The following is a 25711-nucleotide window of genomic DNA, read 5'->3' on the forward strand; positions in this document are numbered from 1 at the left end:
CTTATGGTTTCAAGGAATGTCAGGGAGGTACAGCAGGTGTTGTATCTAAAGTATCCTTTAGGGGATCATGGGGCTCTGTCCTCATAGTGCTATCTCATTCGACAGCCTTGAGACCAGAACATAGCTGATGTTTCAGCAATTACCTCATTCACCCTTAAGGACTTACAAATACACTCTGTAAACATAACTCCACACTGAAGAAAACCAGCTCTTAAGAGATAGAAAGATGGGAACCTAAGGCCAGGAAAAGATGAAAGAAATTGGGAGGGAGGGAGGAACATTTGGGAAGAATTCAAAACACAGTGAATAGCAGATTTGACTCATGAAAGCACTAGAGAAATATTTAGATGTGGCAGGAAACAGATGGCAACAAAAAGATGTAATTGAAAAGAGTGATTAACCTATTCATGTAATTGACTCCATTATATATTTGAAGGGGAAAAACTGTAAGATTGCAATATGTATTTGATAAAATTAAACATCCATTTAGTATAAAAAGGTTTTGTTTTGTTTTGTTTTTTGTGTTTTAAGACTTAATTTTTTTCAGTGCAATTTTATGTTTACAGCAAAATTGAGAGGAAGGGTCAGAGATTTCCCGTATACCTCACCTCCTAACCCCACCTAGGCACAGCTTCTATTTCATTATCAACATCCCCTCCAGAGTGTTACATTTGTTACAAGTGATGAACCTACCCTGACACATAATCATCACCCCAAGGCCATAGTTTACATAGGGTTCATTTCTCCGTCTTGGGCATTCTATAGGTTTGAACAAAAGTACAATGGCCTGTATCCATTACTATAGTATCACACAGAGTAGTTTCACTGCCCTAAAAGTCCTCTGTGTTCCCTGTATTTATCCTCCCGCCCCTCTAAACCATGGCAACTGCTCATCTTTTAAGTGTCTCCACGGTTTCTGCCTTTTTCTGAATATTTTATAGTTGGAATTATATGGTATGTAGCCTTTTCATAGGCTTTTTTTCACTTAGCAATAGGTATTTCAGTTTCCTCTTTGTCTTTTCATGGCTCTGTAGGTCATTCTTTTTAGCACTGAACAATATTCTGTCGTCTGCATAATCCTAATTTATTAAAGCCATTTACCTACTGAAGGGCATCTTGGTTGTTTCCAAGTGTTGGCAACTAAGAATAAAGTTGTTGTTAACATCTGTGTGGGGGACTTTGTGGAGACAGAATTTTCAACCTAACTGGGTAAATACCAAGGAGTGCTTTTGCTGGATTGTTTTGTAAGAGTATGTTCAGTTTTTTAAGAACTTGTCAAACTGTATTCCAAAGTTGCTGTAGCATTTTGCATTCCCACCAGCAATCAGTGAGTCCATGTTGCTTCCTATACTTGCCAGCATTTGGTATTATTAGTGGTGTAGATTTTGGCCATTCCTTTTGAATTACTGTCACTCATTTCACTTCTATATAAATATACTCTATCCAATTAAACATATATAAATTATTTTACATATTTATATATTAAGGATTTACATACTATGTAAAACATATAAATATATATTCAAAGAATACATCATTTTATTTTACATTCATTTATTCATTCTCCAATTGTCTTTCTTCGTTTATGTAGTTCTGAATTTCTGACATATTATTTCCTTCTCCTTGAAGGACTCTTTAACATTTCTTATATGCCAGGTCCACTGGAAACAACTTCCTACAACTTTTGTTTGAGAAAGTCTTTTATTTCTCTTTCACTTTTGAAGAGTAATTTTGTAGGATACAGAATTCTAGGGTGGTGTGGTTTTTTTTTTCTATTAACATTTTGAGTATTTTACTTCATTCATTCTTTGCATGGTTTCTAAGGAGAAGTTGGATATAATTCTCATCTTTATTTTTCTGTAAGGTGTTTTATTTCTCTGACTTTTCTCAGAATTTTTTATCTTTGATTTTCTATAGTTTGAATATGATATGCCAAGTCTAGGTTATTTTCCCCAGATTTTTTCCTGATTGGTGTTGCCAAACTTCCTGGAACTTTGGTTTGGTATCTGATAGTAACTTGGAGAAATTCTCAGTCCTTGTTTCAAAAATTTCCTCTATTCCTTTCTCTCATTCTTCTTTCTTCTGATTTTTCCATTACACACGTTTTACATGTTTTGGTAGTTGTCTCAAATTCCATGGATATCCTGTGTTTTTTTTTAAGTGTTTATTCTCTTTGTTTTTCAGTTTTGGAGGTTTCTATTGATATATTCTCTAGCTTAGAAATTCCTTCCTTAGACATATCCAGACTATTAATAAGGTCATCAAAGACATTCTTCATTTCTGTTAATGTTTTTGATTTAATTTTGCCAATTTTGCCTCATGTATTTTGAAGCTGTTACTAGGTATAGAGCCATATCTTGTTTCATTGAACCATTGTTTTACTTTATTGTATCTTGAAGGTATCATGGTTTTTACAAGTTGAAGGTATGCCAAACGTGCATTGAGTACATCTATCAGCACCATTTTTCCAACAGCATTTGCTCACTTTGTGTCTCTGTGTCACATTTTGGTAATTCTTGAAATATTTGAAGCTTTGTGATTACATTATATTTGTTGTGGTGATCTGTGATCAGTGATCTCTGATGTTATTATGTAATTGTTTTGTGGTGTCACTAACCATGTCCATATGAGATGCTGAACATAAGTGAAGTGTGTGTGTGTGTGTGTGTGTGTGTTCTGGCTCTACCCCCATCTCTGTCTTCCTCCCATCAGGCCTCCCTCTTCCCTGAGACACAACAATATTGATATTAGGCCGATTAATAACCTCCCAGTGACCTCTAAGTGTTCAAGTGAAAGGAGGAGTTGCATATTTCTCACTTGAAATCAAAACTTAGAAATGATTCATAAGCTTAGCAAGGAAGGCATGTTGAAAGCTGAGACAGGTCAAAAGCTAGGCCTCTTGTGCCAGCAGTTAGCCAAGTTGTGAGTGTGAGGGAAAAATTCCTGAAGGAAACAAAAGTGTTACTCTCGTGAACACACTAATAATAAGGAAGTGAAATTATTGCTGATAAGGGGAAAGTTTCAGTGATCTGGAAAGAAGACCAAAGAGCTCCAGCATTTCCTGAAGCCAAAGCCTAATGCAGAGCAAGGCCCTAACTCTCCTTGATTCTATGGAGGTTGAGGGATTTGAGGAAGCTGCAGAAGAAAAGTTGAAAGCTGGCAGAGGGTGGTTCAAGAGGTTTAAGAAAAGAAACTCTCTCCATAACAAAAGTGCACAGTGAGGCAACAAATGGGGATGTAGATGCTGCAATGAGTTATCTGGAAGATCTAGCTAAGGTAACACATAAAGTGACTAAGCTAAAGAACAGATTTTTTAACACAACGAAACTGTCTTATATTGGAAAATGTCCTTTAGGACTTTCTGAAATTCTCCCTTTCTCGTATCCTGTATGTTTGTTTTTTGCTATAGTTTTCCAGTTTTAATAAGCAGTGAATCAATGAGTAAATTGAACTCTTTTGTATTCTCCTAATCTGCCTAGTTATTTTTGGAGGAGTGGGGTGTGGGGGAAGCATATATTTCTTGTTTGTTTTTTAATTCTCCTTTTATTTCTTTAAACATCCTCACCACATTTATTTTATGCCCGGTGTTTCATAATTCTACTATCTGAAGTTCTGAATCTGATTCTTCTCTCTAGGAATAACAGAGGGCAGCCAATAAAGAGAATATTTTCTGAATTTATGGTGGCTTGTTTTTTCCTATGTTTTGTAATCTTGGAATGTGAGCCCAAAATTGTGTGGCTTTGAGTATGAGAATTGGTTTGAATATAAAAACCTGGCGAAGGACAATGATTTTCCATTATGGCAAATAATCTGGGTCTTTACTCACTGCTCTGGACTGAATGTGTCCTCCAAAACTCCTGTGTCAAAACCCAATCTCCCATGGGATGTCCTTTGGAGATGGAGCCTTTGGGAGGTAACTTTGTCATGAGGATAGAGCTCTCAGATTAGTACCTTTATAAGAAGAGACCCAAGAGAGCCCGCTTTTTCTCTTTCTCTCTCCCTCTGCCACTCCATGTGAGAAGACAGTGAGAAGACAGCTGTCTACAAGCCAGGGAGTGGGCTTTCATTGGACATCATGTCTGCTAGTACTTTGATCTTAGACTTCCAGCTTCTAGAACTGTGAGATAAAGTGTTTGTTATTATGCCACTCTTTGGTATTTTTGTTGCAGGAAGCAAAACTGATGTAAGACACCCATTTATCCTTGATCTGGCCATATAAGGCAAACCATACCGTCTTTGGCTGCCCTTCTCTCTTACCCTTAAGAACACTAAGATTTATCTGGCTTTTGCCCCAGATCTTTCAGGTCAGAGCCTCCTGGTTGTCATTCTGGCCTCGCTACTGTTTATGATTATGTACTTTGCCCCTGCCTATTAAGTGCTGTCACCTTGTCTTGATATTGCAGAATCCTATCACCCTCTCTGTGGCCAGCCCCACACTTTCCCACAGATGATGAGAACCTCCCTAGATAGTGTGCATGGATATCAGCAGTCTGGTGATTTGGGAGAAGGCCCACAACCCTGAACACTTCAGGGAATTTCCCTCGTGTAAATAAAAAGGAGGGTTTCAGAATTCTGTCTGCTTTTGTGGGATGGAGAGAAGACACAGAATCCTAAGACTTCCACCTCAAAAGGAACCTCGGGAATGGAGAAGGTACCTCCTTAGGAAAGGTCTGAGAGACCTCCCAGAATCTCCAGCTGAGATGACAGGTGAATATCTTTTTCTGAAGAAGCCAGGCAGTAAAGACTGGTGGGAGGTGGGTGGGAGGGGTGGGTGGTGGTGACAGCTCCTTCAAGTGTGAAGACACAAGCGATGCAAAGCTTCCAAAACATTCAAGGAAATATGACATCACTAAAAGAACAATATCAAGCCCTAGTGGCTGATCTCAAAGCAATGGAGCTCTGCATGCCTGACAAAGAATTCAAAAATAGTCTACTAAGGAAGCTCAGTGAGCTACAGGAGAACACAGTTTGACCCCTAAATAAAATCTAGAAAACAATCTATGAGCAAAGGGAGTGTTCAAAAAAAGAGGTACAAATCATGTAAAGGACACAACGGCAAATTTTATGCAGAGACTACACTGAAAAATTCAATCAAGAGTTCCAACAGCAGAGTCATCAAGCAGAAGAAATAATTAGTGAACACAAAGACATGATTTGAAATCATCCAGTCAGAGATAAAAAGCAAACCAACAGAAAGAATGGAAGTGAGGGAAGAAAGTCTCGGGATGTTATGAAACACCAACAAACCAAGTAATATAGGCATTACTGGAGCCCCAGATAAGCATAAAAGAAAGGAGCAGAAAGCTTATGCAAAGTAATAATGAGAGGCAATCTCCTAAATCTGTGGGGAATCAACATCCAGATCCATGAAGACCACAGAACTTGACTGACTGTAAAGAAATCTGCCCTAAGACACATTACAATCAAATAGAAAAGAGAAACTTTTGAAAGCAGCAGAGGAAAAGTGAGTGGTCGTATATAAAGGATGCCCAGATTTCTCAGCACAGACTTTGCAGACCCAGAAAGTGGGATGATACCTTCAAAGTGCTGAAAGAAAAATCCAGGCACAGAAATCCTTCACTTGGCAAATCGGAAATAAAGGTGAGGTAAAGACTTGCCTAGAAAAAACCAGAAACTGACAAACTTCATCAGTACTAAACCTGCTTACAAGAAATTCTAAAGGGAGCCCTTCAAATTGAAATAACAGGACGCTATGGCACTTGGGTGGCTCAGTCGGTTAGGTGTACGACCCTTGCGTTTGTCTCAGGTCATGATCTCTTGGTCGTGGGATCGAGCCCAGATTGGACTCTGTGCTGACATTGAGGAGCCTAGTTGGGATTCTCTCTCTCCCTCTAACTCTGACCCACACGTGCTCATGCTCTCTCTCAAAATAAATACATGTAAGATAAATAAATAAATAAATAAATAAATAAAATGAAAAGATAGGGTGCTAACTAGCAACATGGCGACATATGGACATTAAACATACTATAAAGGCCAATATATAATTAAATTCAGAATAGTGTAATACCGTAATGATGGTGTGTGAATTACTTTTAACGCTAGTACCAGTGCCAAAAAAATATTAAAAATAATTATAGCTATAAAAATTTGTCAGTACACAAGTTAAACATGTAAATTGTGACATCAGTAACATAAAATGAGGGAGGAGATGTAAAAATATTGAGTATTGTATGCAATGAATTTTATTGTAATCAGCTTGAGATAACTATAAGGTGTTGGGCGTATGACTCATAGTTACCACAAAGAAAACCATTTGGTAGATACACAGAAGACATAGAATAAGAAATCAAATCCTACTGCTACAAAAAATTATCAAATCACAAAGGAAGTCAGTAAGACAGGAAGAAAGGAATAAAGGAACTTCAAAACAGAAAACAATGAACACAATAGCAATAGTAAAGTACCTACTTTCTTATCAGCTGTCTTAATGTAAATGGACTAGGGGCACCTGGGTGGCTTAGTTGGTTGAGCATCTGACTTCAGCTTATGTCATGATCTCGTGGTTTGGGAGTTCAAAACCCATACTGGGGCTTGTTTGGGTCCTCTGTCCCCCTCTCTCTGCCCCTCCCCTGCTTGTACTCTGTCTCTCTCTTTCAAAAATAAATGAACATTTAAAAAAATTAAATGGACTGAATTCTCCAATCACATGGTATATAGTGGGCAAATAGATAAAAGAAACAAGATTCAACAATATGCTACTACAAGAGACTGACTTTAGTCAAGGATACATGTAGGCTGAAAGTGAATGCGTGGAAAAAGCTGTTCCAGGGAATAAAAACCAAAAGAAGGTAAGGATAGATATATTTAATATTAGAGAAAATAGACTTTAAGTTAAAAAGTGTAACTAAAGACAGAGCATTTCAGTCTCTAATGGTAAAAAGCCAATTCATCAAGAGGATTTAACATTTGTAAATATTAAAAAAAAAATTTTTTTAATGTTTATTTTTGAGAGACAGCATTAGCAGGAGAGGGGTAGAGACAGAGAGAGACACAGAATCCAAAGTAGACTCCAGGCTCTGAGCTGTTAGCACAGAGTCTGACTCAGGGATGGAACTCATTAGCCGTGAGAGAGTGACCTGAGCTGAAGTTGGATGCTTAACCAATTGAGCAACCCAGGAGCCAAACACATGTAAATATTTATTGATCCAACATTAGAGCATCTAAATATATAGAGCAGATATTGACAGACCTGAAGAAGAAATAGAAAACAATACAGCATTTTCAGGGAACTGTAACTGTACCTTTTCATTGGAAAATGAAAAGATCATTCCAACATAAGACCAATAAGGAAACAGTGGACTTGAACAACACTGTAGGCCAAATGGCCCAACAGATATGTACAGAACATTGTTTCCAACAATAGCAGAATATAGTCTTCTCAAGCACACACAGAATATTCCCAGGATAAATCATAATTTAGAAAAAAATTGTTGTGTTTTACTTCAATAAAGATCTTTTCAGAACCCAGATTTGAAGTAGATTAGGACTACTTTGGTTATCAGAAAAGTCTTTGATTGTCAGGAATTCCAAGAGAAGGAATGCACGTGGGTCTCAGGAAGGATGGAATTAGAAACTTTAGCTAGGTGAGGAGTCTCTCTCTCTCTCTCTCTATCTCTCTGCTTCTGCTTCATTCTTTCCAGGATAGTCATCAGTCCTCAGGGAAACAGAATAACAGAGAGTGAAGGGAGAGACAGAAGGAAGGAGGGAGAGAGGGAGGGAAAAGAGAGAGATTTATTTTAAAGAATTGGCTCACAAGAGTGTAGAGGCTTGGCAAGTCCAGAATCAGCAGGCTGGGCCAGCAGCTGGAGACCCAGGGAAGAGGAGTAGTGAGTCTGAAGGCAACCTGCTATGGAAATTCCCTTTCCCAGATGTCAGTCTTTTATTAAAATAAGGCCTTCAACTGTTTGAACATGGCCTCCCGACATTATGGAAGGTAATTTGCTTTACTGAAAGTCTACTCATATTAATGTTAATCTTATCTATAAAAAAAATACTTTTGGGGCGCCTAGGTGGCTCAGTCAGTTAAGTGTCTGACTTCAGCTAAGGTCATGATCTCGCAGCTTTGTGAGTTCCAACCCCACATTGGTCTCTGTGCTGACAGCTCAGAGCCTGGAACCTGATTCAGATTCTGTGTCTCCCTCACTCTCTGCTCCTCCCCCACTCACATTCTGTCTCTCTCCCTCTCTCAAATATAAATAAACATTAAAAAAATTTTTAAAAATACTTTCACAGAAACATCGAGAACACATAAAATGGACACATAAATTTAGCGATCACTGTAAGAAAAGGGGAGGAGAAGAAGAATGGACTATTCTCAATCTGGTTCCAAAATTCTCGTGAAAGTACTCTCATTTGTGCAGCTGGGTGAGGTGCCCACCAGTGGATCAAACAACTTTAATCAGGAGGTGGATCTGGAGAAAACACTATACTCAGTCCCCATCAGGTGAGGTACCCATGATGGAACAATCCACTGTGGCTAGGAGAGGAGTGGAGGCAGGGTTGCCCTGGAGAAAATTATTGTCAAGTACAGAACAAGGTGTCTCAAAAATGGGAAATTATTGATTAAAAGCCTACAATGTAATTTTAAATGTTAACCTTTTTTTTCCACATAATGATGAAATAACTTCTAATTTCTATTTTGTAAAGCTTTTTGTGGAATTTAGTGACAACTGATTTTCTATCATGTTGTATGTAAGATGTATGAATAAACAGTGGCTGACACTCAATTTCAGTCCCTGAAGTTCATTTCATTTACTTTTCTCTGAATATCTTCTACCTTCAACAAATAGTACATTCATGGATGGAAAGCAGAGATGTTTCATACTTCCTATGGAAGGTAATATGCTTTTTAATTTTTTTCTACAGGCCAGTACTAAAGGGAAACAGTGTTGAACTTCCTTAGAAACAGGGTTGATGGGCTGGTCAGGGGGCCGGCCTGAGCCCAGTTGAAGAGTATAATGGTCTGAGTGCTGAGGTGTGAGGGACCCTGAATGACCCCGGGCCTCCTCCCCCCAGGCAGTGCACATTCCGTCTGAGGATTATGGAGCTCTCCCTGTCAGGCACTGTGCTAGGCCATGTGGGGAACACGGGGACAAACAAGAGTAGCTAGAGCACCACAGCGCCCTAAAGGGCTCATTTTGCGGGGAATCCCAGATGTCAACACAGATGGCATTTGACGGAGGAGATGAGCACTCACATCAAGTGTGCTGGGAGTGTAGAGGAGAAGGCGAAGCAGCAAGGCTCTGAGAAGGCCTCACGGCAGGGGCAGCGTGTGAAATGGCTCTTAGGGGAAGAGGAGCATTTTCTTGGACAAAGACTGGTCTGTAGGCCACCCCAGTCTGCAGGAACGATGTGAGGAAAGACCCAGATATGCAGCGGTGCTTGGTGTTTTCTTTACGAAGTGTGTGGGCAGCTGAGGGGTGATGAGATGGCAAAGGTGAGTCCATCTGCAAAAGAGGGCTTTCAAGGGCAACACAAGGACATGTAAGTGCTGTCTTCGGGCAGGGAGAGGTCTCTGAGGGGTATTAGATGGAGGGGATCACACCTGTGTCCCAGAATCCTGGACCTGCTGCAAGGTCAGGTATGAACCGAAGAGGGGAGAGATTTGAGACGGACACAGACGTCAGGAGACTTCTGCAGGAATCTGGGTGTGTGGTGATGGGGTTGTAATCTAAGATCTGGCAGTGAGGACAGAAAGGAAAAGCCCCAAATCTCAGAGGAATTGGTCTGTGTGCAGAAGGGCTGGAGGAGCCTGGAGGAGAGTCATAGACACAGGATGCAGAGAAGCTGGAAGGTGACTGCTGGTTCTGGAGCCAATAGGAGAATCCACCCGCTATCCCCCTGTGACGCAGGAGGTGAAATGATGGTAGTTAATCACAGGGCTGTGAGATCATATTTGTTAGACAGGTGGCAACCCCACTGAGTTTGGGGGAGTGACTGATCACTGGCAAATTGTCACAACAGGTGTGAATAGAGAAAGAGGAGGACAAAGAAAGTGTGACTAACAGGAATCACAGAAGTCCCATCACAGGTGAAGGGGGATTGCTGGAGGGTCCTAGAGCAGAGGAAGGTGAAAGAACAGAGATTGTCCATGGTGCTTGTGATCCTCACCCTGGGAGCCACTTCTCTGGAGATGGCACCCCTATTAAAATGCATATGATTATTGGATTAGCTAGTAATTTCTTTTAAAAGAATAGAATCAGGCCTTAAGGATCAACAGCAGACAAAATATTAAAACCTTAGACTGTTTAGAAGCAGAAGTGCAAACCCCTGAGAACACAAAAGAACATTCACCAACCTCTTCCCTTTGTGGTTTCATCTTCAGCATCTTGTTTTGAGGCACAGGGATGTTCACCCACATCCCCTCTCTAGCTGTTCCTAATCAGCTAACTTCTTGCTTGCCTCCAACCTTGGCCAAGGTGCATTTTCCCTGTGCACATGCTTCATGGATTTCACTCCCCTCTCAGATCTGCTGTAAAATCTGCCTGCCACCCCCCAATGGGGCACATGGATGGCTCAGTCAGTTAAGCATCTGACTCTTGATTTAGGCTCAGGTCATGATCTTATGGTCGTGAGATCAAGCCCCATCTGGGTTTCATGCTGGTCTCGGAGCCTGTGTAAGTTTCCCTCACTCCCTCTCCCTCAGCCTCTCTCTCAAAAAGGAGTAAGTAAGGAAGTATCCTCCTTGCTTCCTGTAGTTATGGGATCTTGATTGGTCTGTGAAATGCGAGGGCATGAGTCCATCATCACAGAAGAGGCAGGGTACACCAAAAAAGGAGAGGAGGGATCTCAAACGAGAGTTTAGCACCCACAAGCTCCATGCACAAAACAATTTTGCCCCATCACGCTAGTTCTGCTCAATGTAAAGCGATGAGCTCCTTGCCAGTCAGCTGGGTGCATGGACCCTGACTTCCTTAATCCTCTCTCAGCAAACCCCTCCCAGTCAGGGACCCATTATGTTATATGTTGCAGGGCTTAATTTTGACTTTAAAGTTGGACAAAGGGAGTGAATTTATGTAATTCTTGTAATTCGAATATAGAGACGCAATCTGTGAGCAGAGTTCACAGTTGAACTGTTTGGCAGTGTACATGTGACTCAATAGGAAGGAAGGAAGGAAGATCTGTTGATTTTACTGATTGTGATTCTCCAAAAAAAAAAAAAAAGCTTTAAAAATGCCCACTCTGGGTGGTGGTGGGGTGCCCGGGTGGCTCAGTCATTTAAGCATCGGACTCTTGGTGTTGGCTCAGGTCATGATCTCATTCATGGTTTGTGGGATGGAGCCCTGTGTTGGGCTCTGAGCTGTCAGCAGGGAGCGTGCTTGGAATTCTCTGTCTCCCTCTCTCTCTGTCCCTCCCCCACTCATTATCTCTCTCAAAATAAATAAGCATTAAAACAATGTTCAGTCTGGTCAACATGAATGCCATTTTATGCTTTTTAAATTTATTTTTGTCTGAAGTGCCACCCGTAAGGATAGGCATTTAGTTCTGATATTCTTTCTTATTAGTTCTGATATTCTGACTTATTCTTTCTCCTTAATACTTAGGAGGAGAAAATCAACTCACCAATTTTTCTACTTTCTATACTAAGAAGCATGAGTTATTAGATAAATCTAATAGTCTCTCTGACCAAAACATTAGATTTAGATGATTTTGTCCATTAATTTATATTGTGTTTTTTTGTTTCTTACATATCAAAACCTGCGAATCAATGCACAAATGCTTAAATATTTCTCACAATGATAATAGGTATAGTTTATCTAAGACCACAGTATAAAGGAGAAAAATGGGTTCATCTTTGGATTAGTTTTAACATGTTATATGCATTTTGTGCATGTTTAATTTTTTATGTAAGCCTTATATTTCTGGAATAAGATCACCAGAAAAGTCCTGTTATAGTAAAATTTACGTAGTATGTTATGAAAAATAAACACATGAAGTACTTTCATTATTCTCTTTGTGCAGGTGTTCAGCTCACCCTTCCCTGTCTGTACCTGTGGATACAAAGGTATCCTCTCTTGTCCTCGCATCAGCTTGACAACTGTGCTGGTAACCACATGGGAAATAATCCTCAGAGACAAGCCTTCCTGCACCAGAGCCTACAGGAGAGATACAAATGATACCAGGACCATAAACTGTAGTGACGAGACAATATCCTGGGACTCCAGACCTGATCAGAATCCCGCCCTTCAGATCGATCCAGTGGCCATCACTCATGATGGATATTACAGGTGTGAAGTGGTCACAACTCATGGGCATTTCTATCATGGATATCACCTGAAAGTGTTAGGTAAGGAGCATCGTATATTGTGAGATGTCAGATAACCAGATTTGGACTGAAACAGATGTCTCTCTCTATTCCATATCCGTGTATTAAGACTGATGCATTTTCCCCTGCATCTCTGCAGTGCCCCCCCAGGTGACCCTGTTTCAACTTGAGAAAGGAACTATCGTGTGTAGGGCAGCTGCAGGGAAGCCAGCGGCACAGATCTCCTGGACCCCAGGGGGAGATTGTCACACTGTGGAAGAGCCACTGGGCAATGACACAGTGACCGTCCAGAGTTCGTGCCGCTGGGAGGACCACCGGGTATCTAAGGTGTCCTGCTCTGTGTATCATCTGACTGGCAACAGGAATCTGTCCATAGAGCAGAATTCTGTTAGTAATTTCAGCTTTTGTGTGAGGTTTTCATTATATCAGAGAAGCTATGGAAGAATGAAAAAGGAGTGTATGGAGAATTTCAATCAAAGATAATCTCCCCAGCCTCTCTTTTATGTCCTTCTCCACCATTATGAGTATGTCCAGAAGAATAATGCAGAATTTGGTTTAAGAAGCCATATTTTAAATGATGTTTACTTTTTAATAATTATAATAAACATGATTTAATAATTTAAGTGTACACTTCTATACAAGCAGTAAGCTGGCTTGAGTAGTGTACTTTTAAATTAATTCTTATGGTTTTAGGAGAAGGATAAAGTGTATATATATATATATATATACTTTTTAAATTTTTTCATATTTATTTTTGAGAGAGAGAGAAAGACAGAGTGCAAGCAGGGAAGGGGAAGAGAGAGAGAGAGAGAGAGAGACAGAATCCAAAGCAGCTCCCAGGCTCTGAGCTGTCACCACAGAGCCTGATGCGGGGCTCAAACTCACTAACTGTGAGATCATGACCTGAGCTGAAGTCGGATGCTTAACCGACTGAGCCACCCAGGTGCCCCAAGAAATGTTTAAAACAAAGTCATAGAAGTGAATTTCATGAGCTATGAGATATCCTTAAACCACACACACACACACACACACACACATATATATACATACACACACACACACACACAGATACATGATTTTATACTTTTATGTATATATCTATACTTATTTTCAATAAACTTTAGTTTTTAGAGCAGTTTAGGTTTACAGCAAAATGAGTAGAAATTCCAGAGTTCCCAACAACCCCTGCCCTACTACAGGCATCCCCTCCTCCCCTGCCTCCATCACTTACGCCACCCAGGTACACCTGGGATAGTCGATGAGCCAATGGTAATACAACATTATCACTCAAAGTACATAGTTTAATTAAGGGTCACTCTAGGTGTACATTCTGTGAGTTTTGGTAAATGTGCAGATGGCAGGGATCCCCCATTGTAGTTTCGCACAGAGTAGTTTCATTGTCCTGAAAGTCCTCCAGACTTCACCTATTCCTCCCTTCCTCCACCCTAACCTCTAACAACCCCTGATCTTTTCACTGTCCCCACAGTTTTACCTTTCGTAGAATGTCATGTACTTGGAATCAGATAGAACTTGGCATTCTTGGAGCGCCTGGGTGGCTCAGTTAGTTAAGTGTCTGAATTTGGCTCAGGTCATGATCTCATGACTCATGAGTTTGAGCCCCATGTCGGGCTCTGTACTGACAGCTCGGAGCCTGGAGCCTCCTTCAGATACTATATCTCTGTCTCTCTCTGCCTCTCCCCTGCTCAAGTTCTGTCTCTCTTCAATCTCTCTCACAAAAATAACACTAAGAAAAAATAATGTAGCATTTTTAGACTGGCTTCTTTCACTTAGTAATATCCACTTAATTTCTTCTGTGTCTTTTCATGGCTTGGCAGCTCATTTCTTATTAGTGCTAAATAATATTCCACTGTCTAGATGGACTATAGTTAAACCATATGTTTTTTGTGTCTATATTTACAGACCAGTCACCGCTAAACTTAAATATTGTGTATATCACCTTCTCTGTTTTTATTATCTTGGTCATTGTGGGATCCATTTGCCTTTTGAAAATTTGCAGGTATTGACTGTTTTTTTCTCCCTCACCTTTATTGGGCCAGAAGGAGTCAGAAAAGGGGAACTGACAGATGAAATTAATATGCTAACATCAACTTCCCATAATCAAGAAGCACATCCTAAATGTGTTAGATTTAGATTACTCCAAATGACAAGAGGGACTTGCTTGGTTACTCAGGCATGCAAGCACAGTAAATTATGCCACTTAGGACAGGATCTTGGGAGAGATTGTGTATGCTAAATTTCTATACCCGGAAAGAAGTACAATAATTTATTTTGTGCTACATGTGTAACATATATTAGGCTTCTGTTTCATAATTCCACTTCCTTTTCCAAAATATGGAATTATCTTGTCTCTGTGTATTAACCACAAGCATCATTCTTATTTCTGGTCGTTCAGTTCTGATTTACTATGGATTCTATAAAAAATGAACCACACTTGTCAATAGTATACTATTTTGTTTTCCCATTTTTAACTAAATACTGATGTTTCCTTCATTCACTCCAGCTTATTTTTATGTTTTGCAGAAAATGATAGTTAAAAAAAAAAAAGCAACTTTAGTTGTTGAGGAGGTAAGATAACATTAAAAAGAATATTTGCAAAAATTTAAGCCATAAAGTCAAAATATAGCTATATAATTTTTAATTTGCCTCATATTAGTATTTTAATTAGAAAGTAAAAATTCTAATTTTATAATGCTAATATTCAGGTGTACTTATTTTGTTAATTATCGACCATGTACTCTTTATACATACCCTAAACCATATTTTCATTTTAAGAACTATATCTTACAAAACACAGAATGTTTGCCTCATTTAGACTATAATCTTTAGAGAAACTGAATTGGTCTTTCCTTCCTCATGAAACCATCTCTAATTCTTGACTTTCCTTTTTTATTTTTTTTTATTTTTTTTTTAATTCTTTTTTTTTTTTTCCAACGTTTTTATTTATTTTTGGGACAGAGAGAGACAGAGCATGAACGGGGGAGGGGCAGAGAGAGAGGGAGACACAGAATCGGAAACAGGCTCCAGGCTCCGAGCCATCAGCCCAGAGCCTGACGCGGGGCTCGAACTCACGGACCGCGAGATCGTGACCTGGCTGAAGTCGGACGCTTAACCGACTGCGCCACCCAGGCGCCCCGACTTTCCTTTTTTAATACCATCATCATTTTCCTCTTATGTGGTCTTTATTTATATTTATAATTATTTATTTATTTCTTCTTATTTATTTCTTCTTTATTTATTTGTATGTTTATAATACTGTATCTTTATCCTGATTTTTCTGTGCTTATATTCCCCTCCCCCATCTTTTTAGATGTTACAGAGCTTTAAAAGTTCCATTTTTATTGTACTAGAAATTATACACTACATTTCTATTCTTTTGAGATTTCACTCCAAAGTTTATGCTTTGGACCATCACCTGCAAAGAATGAAATTTGATCTTTATCTGACACCATATTAAAAAACTAACCCCAATTGTATCAAAGTCTTAAGTATGATTGCTAAAATGATCAAAATCTAAGAAGTGTAAGGTATTAACTCTATCTTTAGATTTGGCAATGATTTTTAGATATGGCATCAAAAGTCCAAGGATCCGAAGAAAACATAGAGAAATTACAGTTTATTGAAATTAACAGTTCTTGTCTACAAAGTTTTGTGTATCAGAATACATATCAAGAATGAAAAACAGCCCATAGAATGTGAAAAAATAATTGCAAATAATAAATCTGATAAGATTTAAGTATTCCAGAATATATAAAAAATTTTTTACTGCTCAAATCAAACAACCTAATTAACACTGGGTGAAGACCTTTAATAGGCTTTTTTCCAAGGAACATTTACAAATAGTCAGTGATAGTTGGCTAATAACACATGGTAACATCGTCAGTGTTATTCATTACTAGGGAAAGGCAAATGAAAACTACAGTGAGATCACTTCACACCAAATAGGATGGCTAATCATTCTGAAAATAACAAGTGTAGGCAAGGATTGGAGGAATTGGAATTCTCATGTATTGTTAGTAGAAAATTTTCATGGTGTTACTATGATGAACAACAATTTGGTGAGTGTGTAATAACTGAAACATAGAATTACACATGGTTTAGCAATTCCACTTGTACGTACATAGCCAAGAGAGTTGAAAACAGGTGTTCAAACAAAAACTTGTATGCTAATGTTCATAGAAGCACCGTTCACAATAGTCAAAGTAGGAATCAATCCAAATCTCATCAGTTGTTGGATGTATACACAAAGGTGGTATATCCATACAAGGGAATGTTATTAAGTTATGGAAAGAAAAGAAGTACTGATACATGCCACAACATGGATAAACCTTTAAAATACTATGCTACATGAAAGAAGCCAGACATAAAATACCAAATATCGTATGATGCCATTTATCTGAAATATCTAGAATAGGCAAATCCATTGAGACAGAAAGCAGATTAATGATTGCCAGGGTGTGTGGGGTGAATATTTATGACAGCAGAGTTTCTTTTTAGGATGATGAAAATCCTCTGGAACTTTGTAGTGGTGATGATTTCTTTAAATTGGGAATTACTAAATAGCACTGAATTGTACACTTTCAAATGGATAAAATGGTAAAATTTGAGTTATGCATAATTGCCACAATAAAAAAAAGTTTGTTTTAGTTACTTATAACACCCGAGGGGAAATTATTTAGGCATAATTATGAAAGAGAGAATGGAATTTTCTTTTAATTTTTATTTTTTAAATTCAATTTTTATTTTGAGATGATTGTAGATTCACAAGTAGTTGTAAGAAATAATCTAGAGGAATCCTATGTGCCTTTAACCCAGTTTCCTCCAGTAGTAGCATTTTGCAAACTATAGTACAAAAACAACTAGGATTTTGACATTGATCAAGATATAAAACAGTTCCATCACGTCATCTTCAAATAGGAACAGATTTCTTTTTCTTTTCTCATCTGTATGCCCTGTATTTAGTTTTACTGCTTTATTACACTGGCTAGAACTTTCAAAATTATATTGAATAAGAATTATAAGAGCAGGCATCCTTGCCTCATTCTCTCTTTTAGGTGGAAAACATTCAATTTTCCACAATTAATTAATATGTGAGCTGTAGGTTTTTTTTTTGATATATTTCTTTTTTTTATTTATTTTTATTTATTTATTTTTATTTATTATTTTTTTTATATATGAAATTTATTGACAAATTGGTTTCCATTCAACACCCAGTGCTCATCCCAAAAGGTGCCCTACTCAATACCCATCACCCACCCTCCCCTCCCTCCCACCCCCCATCAACCCTCAGTTTGTTCTCAGTTTTTAACAGTCTCTTATGTTTTGGCTCTCTCCCACTCTAACGTCCTTTTTTTTTTTTTTTTTTTTTTTTTTTTCCTTCCCCTCCCCCATGGGTTCCTGTTAAGTTTCTCAGGATCCACATAAGAGTGAAACCATATGGTATCTGTCTTTCTCTGTATGGCTTATTTCACTTAGCATCACACTCTCCAGTTCCATCCACGTTGTTACAAAAGGCCATATTTCATTTTTTCTCATTGCCACGTAGTATTCCATTGTGTATATAAACCACAATTTCTTTTTTTTTTTAATATTTTTTTTTCAACGTTTATTTTTATTTTTGGGACAGAGAGAGACAGAGCATGAACGGGGGAGGGGCAGAGAGAGAGGGAGACACAGAATCGGAAACAGGCTCCAGGCTCCGAGCCACCAGCCCAGAGCCCGACGCGGGGCTCGAACTCACGGACCGCGAGATCGTGACCTGGCTGAAGTCGGACGCTTAACCGACTGCGCCACCCAGGCGCCCCTAAACCACAATTTCTTTATCCATTCATCAGTTGATGGACATTTAGGCTCTTTCCATAATTTGGCTATTGTTGAGAGTGCTGCTATGAACATTGGGGTACAAGTGCCCCTATGCATCAGTACTCCTGTATCCCTTGGGTAAATTCCTAGCAGTGCTATTGCTGGGTCATAGGGTAGGTCTATTTTTAATTTTCTGAGGAACCTCCACACTGCTTTCCAGAGCGGCTGCACCAATTTGCATTCCCACCAACAGTGCAAGAGGGTTCCCGTTTCTCCACATCCTCTCCAGCATCTATAGTCTCCTGATTTGTTCATTTTGGCCACTCTGACTGGCGTGAGGTGATACCTGAGTGTGGTTTTGATTTGTATTTCCCTGATAAGGAGCGACGCTGAACATCTTTTCATGTGCCTGTTGGCCATCTGGATGTCTTCTTTAGAGAAGTGTCTATTCATGTTTTCTGCCCATTTCTTCACTGGGTTATTTGTTTTTCGGGTGTGGAGTTTGGTGAGCTCTTTATAGATTTTAGATACTAGCCCTTTGTCCGATATGTCATTTGCAAATATCTTTTCCCATTCCGTTGGTTGCCTTTTAGTTTTGTTGGTTGTTTCCTTTGCTGTGCAGAAGCTTTTTATCTTCATAAGGTCCCAGTAATTCACTTTTGCTTTTAATTCCCTTGCCTTTGGGGATGTGTCGAGGAAGAGATTGCTACGGCTGAGGTCAGAGAGGTCTTTTCCTGCTTTCTCCTCTAAGGTTTTGATGGTTTCCTGTCTCACATTTAGGTCCTTTATCCATTTTGAGTTTATTTTTGTAAATGGTGTGAGAAAGTGGTCTAGTTTCAACCTTCTGCATGTTGCTGTCCAGTTCTCCCAGCACCATTTGTTAAAGAGGCTGTCTTTTTTCCATTGGATGTTCTTTCCTGCTTTGTCAAAGATGAGTTGGCCATACGTTTGTGGGTCTAGTTCTGGGGTTTCTATTCTATTCCATTGGTCTGTGTGTCTGTTTTTGTGCCAATACCATGCTGTCTTGATGATGACAGCTTTGTAGTAGAGGCTGAAGTCTGGGATTGTGATGCCTCCTGCTTTGGTCTTCTTCTTCAAAATTCCTTTGGCTATTCAGGGCCTTTTGTGGTTCCATATGAATTTTAGGATTGCTTGTTCTAATTTCGAGAAGAATGCTGGTGCAATTTTGATTGGGATTGCATTGAATGTGTAGATAGCTTTGGGTAGTATTGACATTTTGACAATATTTATTTTTCCAATCCATGAGCAGGGAATGTCTTTCCATTTCTTTAAATCTTCTTCAATTACCTTCATAAGCTTTCTATAGTTTTCAGCATACAGATCCTTTACATCTTTGGTTAGATTTATTCCTAGGTATTTTATGCTTCTTGGTGCAATTGTGAATGGGATCAGTTTCTTTATTTGTCTTTCTGTTGCTTCATTGTTAGTGTATAAGAATGCACCTGACTTCTGTACATTGATTTTGTATCCTGCAACTTTGCTGAATTCATGTATCAGTTCTAGCAGACTTTTGGTGGAGTCTATCGGATTTTCCATGTATAATATCATGTCATCTGCAAAAAGCGAAAGCTTGACTTCATCTTTGCCAATTTTGATGCCTTTGATTTCCTTTTGTTGTCTGATTGCTGATGCTAGAACTTCCAGCACTATGTTAAACAACAACGGTGAGAGTGGGCATCCCTGTCGTGTTCCTGATCTCAGGGAAAAAGCTCTCAGTTTTTCCCCGTTGAGGATGATGTTAGCTGTGGGCTTTTCATAAATGGCTTTTATGATGTGTAAGTATGTTCCTTCTATCCCGACTTTCTCAAGGGTTTTTATTAAGAAAGGGTGCTGGATTTTGTCAAAGGCCTTTTCTGCATCGATTGACAGGATCATATGGTTCTTCTCTTTTTTTTTGTTAATGTGATGTATCACGTTGATTGATTTGCGAATGTTGAACCAGCCCTGCATCCCAGGAATGAATCCCACTTGATCATGGTGAATAATTCTTTTTATATGCTGTTGAATTCGATTTGCTAGTATCTTATTGAGAATTTTTGCATCCATATTCATCAGGGATATTGGCCTGTAGTTCTCTTTTTTTACTGGGTCTCTGTCTGGTTTAGGAATCAAAGTAATACTGGCTTCATAGAATGAGTCTGGAAGTTTTCCTTCCCTTTCTATTTCTTGGAATAGCTTGAGAAGGATAGGTATTATCTCTGCTTTAAACGTCTGGTAGAACTCCCCTGGGAAGCCATCTGGTCCTGGACTCTTATTTGTTGGGAGATTTTTGATAACCGATTCAATTTCTTCGCTGGTTATGGGTCTGTTCAAGCTTTCTATTTCCTCCTGATTGAGTTTTGGAAGAGTGTGGGTGTTCAGGAATTTGTCCATTTCTTCCAGGTTGTCCAATTTGTTGGCATATAATTTTTCATAGTATTCCCTGATAATAGTTTGTATCTCTAAGGGATTGGTTGTAATAATTCCATTTTCATTCATGATTTTATCTATTTGGGTCATCTCCCTTTTCTTTTTGAGAAGCCTGGCTAGAGGTTTGTCAATTTTGTTTATTTTTTCAAAAAACCAACTCTTGGTTTCGTTGGTCTACTCTACAGTTTTTTTAGATTCTATATTGTTTATTTCTGCTCTGATCTTTATTATTTCTCTTCTTCTGCTGGGTTTGGGGTGTCTTTGCTGTTCTGCTTCTATTTCCTTTAGGTGTGCTGTTAGATTTTGTATTTGGGATTTTTCTTGTTTCTTGAGATAGGCCTGGATTGCAATGTATTTTCCTCTCAGAACTGCCTTCGCTGCGTCCCAAAGCGTTTGGATTGTTGTATTTTCATTTTCGTTTGTTTCCATATATTTTTTGATTTCTTCTCTAATTGCCTGGTTGACCCACTCATTCGTTAGTAGGGTGTTCTTTAACCTCCATGCTTTTGGAGGTTTTCCAGACTTTTTCCTGTGGTTGATTTCAAGCTTCATAGCATTGTGGTCTGAAAGTATGCATGGTATAATTTCAATTCTTGTAAACTTATGAAGGGCTGTTTTGTGACCCAGTATATGATCTATCTTGGAGAATGTTCCATGTGCACTCGAGAAGAAAGTATATTCTGTTGCTTTGGGATGCAGAGTTCTAAATATATCTGTCAAGTCCATCTGATCCAGTGTCTCATTCAGGGCCCTTGTTTCTTTATTGACCGTGTGTCTAGATGATCTATCCATTTCTGTAAGTGGGGTGTTAAAGTCCCCAGCAATTACCACATTCTTATCAATAAGGTTGCTTCTGTTTATGAGTAATTGTTTTATATATTTGGGGGCTCCGGTATTCGGCGCATAGACATTTATAATTGTTAGCTCTTCCTGATGGATAGACCCTGTAATTATTATATAATGCCCTTCTTCATCTCTTGTTACAGCCTTTAATTTAAAGTCTAGTTTGTCTGATATAAGTATGGCTACTCCAGCTTTCTTTTGGCTTCCAGTAGCATGATAAATAGTTCTCCATCCCCTCACTCTGAATCTAAAGGTGTCCTCAGGTCTAAAATGAGTCTCTTGTAGACAGCAAATAGATGGGTCTTGTTTTTTTATCCATTCTGATACCCTATGTCTTTTGGTTGGCGCATTTAATCCATTTACATTCAGTGTTATTATAGAAAGATACGGGTTTAGAGTCATTGTGATGTCTGTATGTTTTATGCTTGTAGTGATGTCTCTGGTACTTTGTCTCACAGGGTCCCCCTTAGGATCTCTTGTAGGGCTGGTTTAGTGGTGACAAATTCCTTCAGTTTTTGTTTGTTTGGGAAGACCTTTATCTCTCCTTCTATTCTAAATGACAGACTTGCTGGATAAAGGATTCTCGGCTGCATATTTTTGCTGTCTAGCACCCTGAAAATCTCGTGCCAATTCTTTCTGGCCTGCCAAGTTTCAAAAGAGAGATCAGTCACGAGTCTTATAGGTCTCCCTTTATATGTGAGGGCACGTTTACCCCTTGCTGCTTTCAGAATTTTCTCTTTATCCTTGCATTTTTCCAGTTTCACTATGATATGTTGTGCAGAAGATCGATTCAAGTTACGTCTGAAGGGAGTTCTCTGTGCCTCTTGGATTTCAATGCCTTTTTCCTTCCCCAGTTCAGGGAAGTTCTCAGCTATGATTTCTTCAAGTACCCCTTCAGCACCTTTCCCTCTCTCTTCCTCCTCTGGGATACCAATTATGCGTATATTATTTCTTTTTAGTGTATCACTTAGTTCTCTAATTTTCCCCTCATACTCCTGGATTTTTTTATCTCTCTTTTTCTCAGCTTCCTCTTTTTCCATAACTTTATCTTCTAGTTCACCTATTCTCTCCTCTGCCTCTTCCATCCGAGCCGTGGTCGTTTGCATTTTGTTTTGCATTTCCTTTAAAGCGTTTTTCAGCTCCTCGTGACTGTTCCTTAGTCCCTTGATCTCTGTAGCAAGAGATTCTCTGCTGTCCTGTATGCTGTTTTCCAGCCCAGCGATTAATTTTATGACTATTATTCTAAATTCACTTTCTGTTATATTATTTAAATCCTTTTTGATCAGCTCATTAGCTGTTGTTATTTCCTGGAGATTCTTCTGAGGGGAATTCTTCCGCTTGGTCATTTTGGATAGTCCCTAGTGTGGTGAGGGCCTGCAGGGCACTTCCCCTGTGCTGTGGTGTATAACTGGAGTTGGTGGGCGGGGCCACAGTCCGACCTGATGTCTGCCCCCAGCCCACCGCTGGGGCCACAGTTAGACTGGTGTGTGCCTTCTCTTCCCCTCTCCTAGGGGCGGGATTCACTGTGGGGTGGCGTGGCCCATCTGGGCTACTTGCACACTGCCAGGCTTGTGATGCTGGGGATCTGGTGTATTAGCTGGGGTGGGAAGGCAAGGTGCACGGTGGCAGGGGGGGCGGGCTTAGCTCGCTTCTCCTTAGGTGATCCACTTCAGGAGGGGCCCTGTGGCAGCCGGAGGGAGTCAGATCCACTGCCGGAGGTTTGGCTCCGCAGAAGCACAGAGTTGGGTGTTTGCGCGGAGCGAGCAATTTCCCTGGCCGGAACCGGTTCCCTTTGGGATTTTGGCTGGGGGATGGGCGGGGGAGATGGCGCTGGCGAGCGCCTTTGTTCCCCGCCAAACTGAGCTCTGTCGTCCGGGGGCTCTGCAGCTCCCCCTCCCTTTGTCCTCCGGCCTTCCCGCTTTCCGAGCAGAGCTTTTAACTTATGACCTCCCAGACGCTAAGTCGCGCTTGCTGTCGGAACACAGTCCGTCAGGCCCCTCCGCTTTTGCCAGCCAGACTCGGGGGCTCTGCTTGGCTGACGAGCTGCCCCTCCGCCCCGGCTCCCTCCCGCCAGTCCGTGGAGCGCGCACCGCCTCGCCGCCCTTCCTACCCTCTTCCCTGGGCCTCTCGTCTGCACTTGGGTTCGGTGACTCCGTTCTGCTAATCCTCTGGCGGTTTTCTGGGTTATTTAGGCAGGTGTAGGTGGAATCTAAGTGATCAGCAGGACGCGCGGTGAGCCCAGCGTCCTCCTACGCCGCCATCTTCCCAGAATCCTCGAGCTGTAGGTTTTTATAGATGCTCTTCATCAAAATGGGGAAGTTTCCTTTATTCCTTTTTCTTTGAGAGGTTTTATCATCAATTTGTGTTATGGTAATAGATATGTTGAAGCCCTAATGCCCAGTGTGAGGGTATTAGGATGTAGAGCCTTTAATGAGGTCATCAGGGTGGGGCCCTAATCTAATGTAACTATTAGTTTTCAAGAAAGAAGAGGCACCAGAGGTGTCTCCCATGCAAGCACCTAGGCAGAAGAAAGCCATCTGAAAACAATACAAGAAAGAAACTGTCTCTTAGAAAGAGAAAACTTACCAGAACCTTGCTGGTACCTTGATTTTAGACATCTATCTTCCAGAGCTGTGAGATAATAAATTTCTCTGAAGTCACTAAGTTTGTGGTATTTCGCCACAGCATCCAGAGTGGACTTATACAACTGGTTGTTGAATTTTGTTAAGTGCTTTTTCTGTGCTTTAGTTACCTGTCACATGGAAGAGAAAAAAAAAAGAAACTTTAAGGAAACTTACAGAGAATGGAATTTTCTTTTTTCGTTTTTTGTTTTTGTTCTTGTTCTTGTTCTCCTTCCTCTTCCCCTTCTTCCCCTTCTCCTTATTTTCCTCTTCCTCCTCCTCCCCTCCCCCTTCTTTTCCTTCTTCCCTTTCTTCCCTTTTTCCTCTTCTTCTTCCTCTTCTTCTTCTTATTCCTATGTTGTTACCCAAATCATGCATTTAAATTCTACTGCAAAATTTGAGTAAACAATTCCAGAAGAATTCAAAGTTTATGTATATTTTGATGGCTGTATTATAAACTGTATCTCTACCATTTAAAATTGTATGTTGAAGAATAGTTCAGAATAATTTTTGACAATATTCTCACATTCTGTGAAAGGATTAAATATATTTGTTCTTTTAAGAAATAATGTTATCCAGAAAAGTTTTGAGCATCATAAGGACCATAAAAACAAATAATGCTCTAGAATATCACATTCAATATCTTATTTGTCAGCCACAAGGGCTGGTGACTACTTGAAATGTGGTCAATCTCAGTTGAGATGTAAGATGCGACAAGCTGTCTTGGGAGATGTGCTAAGGACATGTGCAACTGGCCATCTGCAATGGTAGGAATGAAAAATGGCACTATTAGTTTGGAAGAGTATTAGTTTTTTAGGGCTGCCTCAATCAATTACCACAAACAAAGTGGCTGAAACATCAGAAATGATCATGTCACAGCTCTGAAGGCTAGAATTCCAAGATCACGGTGTCAGCAGGGTGGGTTTTTTCTAAGCGCTATTTGAGATAGTTTTCCCAGTGCTGTTTTTGTTCATTTTTGAGGCCCTGGCTAGAGGCAGTTAGTTCCCCTTGTTGAGCACTTGAGTCCACGTCTCAACCACTTCCTTATGGTGGCTCCTACTCTGGGTCAACATGTACCTACCCTGATTGCCCCAGGACCCAACACCAGACAACTAGAGATAGCACTTGTGCCCTGGATCCCATGAAATCATTCAAATTAGCCAATGCATGGGTAATCAGGAAACCTAGTAAACTCTGCCTTACATAAGCTTCTCCCTACAGTTCTCACTGTCACCCTGAACCTGGTTCATCCCTGCATGGCCAAGCATGGCAGGTGTCTTTCATTTGGAATTATCATAGACAGTTTGCCTTTCATCTATCTGAGTGTCATTGTGTTGTGTCCCATCATCAAAAAAAATCTTTGATCTTGTAAAACATTGGCACTGTGGGCAAGATTGCATGGCCACAACTGCTTACTCTTGCATAGCTTCTTGGGGGTCTGCTTTTGCCTTGCTAATTTATTCCAAACCACCAGGAGAACAGCTTGGGAAGGAAGTGTTGCCTGTTGGTAAGCGTGTGCTTTAACTTGCTGCTGTGTCTGCTGATGGTTTCCATGTGTCTCCTTAGCCAGATTTTCTTGGTGTTGGAAGATTAAGAAAAAACAAACAACAGTCCTAAATGGCTAGACTCCACTTCCTGGATACTGTCACCTAAGGGCAATGGGACCAATAGGAAACACGGGCCACACTTTCCAGGGTACAGCCATAAG

The 25711-nt window shown here is 40.0% G+C and overlaps 1 protein-coding gene across 2 annotated transcripts in view; it reads right to left on the reverse strand.

The window, feature by feature from the left end:
- The window catches only part of LOC115524258, a 50909-nt gene that overhangs the window by 22512 nt on the left and 2686 nt on the right, over positions 1–25711 (reverse strand). The window contains exons 2-3 of one of the 2 annotated variants that reach the window (XM_030330651.1): positions 23969–24134; positions 12015–12119 (exon numbers count right to left, since the gene is read on the reverse strand). In XM_030330651.1, coding sequence (XP_030186511.1) covers positions 12015–12119; positions 23969–24134 — 271 coding nt within the window. The remainder of the gene's footprint in view (positions 1–12014; positions 12120–23968; positions 24135–25711) is intronic. The other variant, XM_030330652.1, reaches the window with a different exon arrangement.

The sequence above is a fragment of the Lynx canadensis genome, chromosome C2 (genome assembly GCF_007474595.2).
Source record: "Lynx canadensis isolate LIC74 chromosome C2, mLynCan4.pri.v2, whole genome shotgun sequence".
In the NCBI taxonomy this organism is placed as follows: Eukaryota; Metazoa; Chordata; class Mammalia; order Carnivora; family Felidae; genus Lynx; species Lynx canadensis.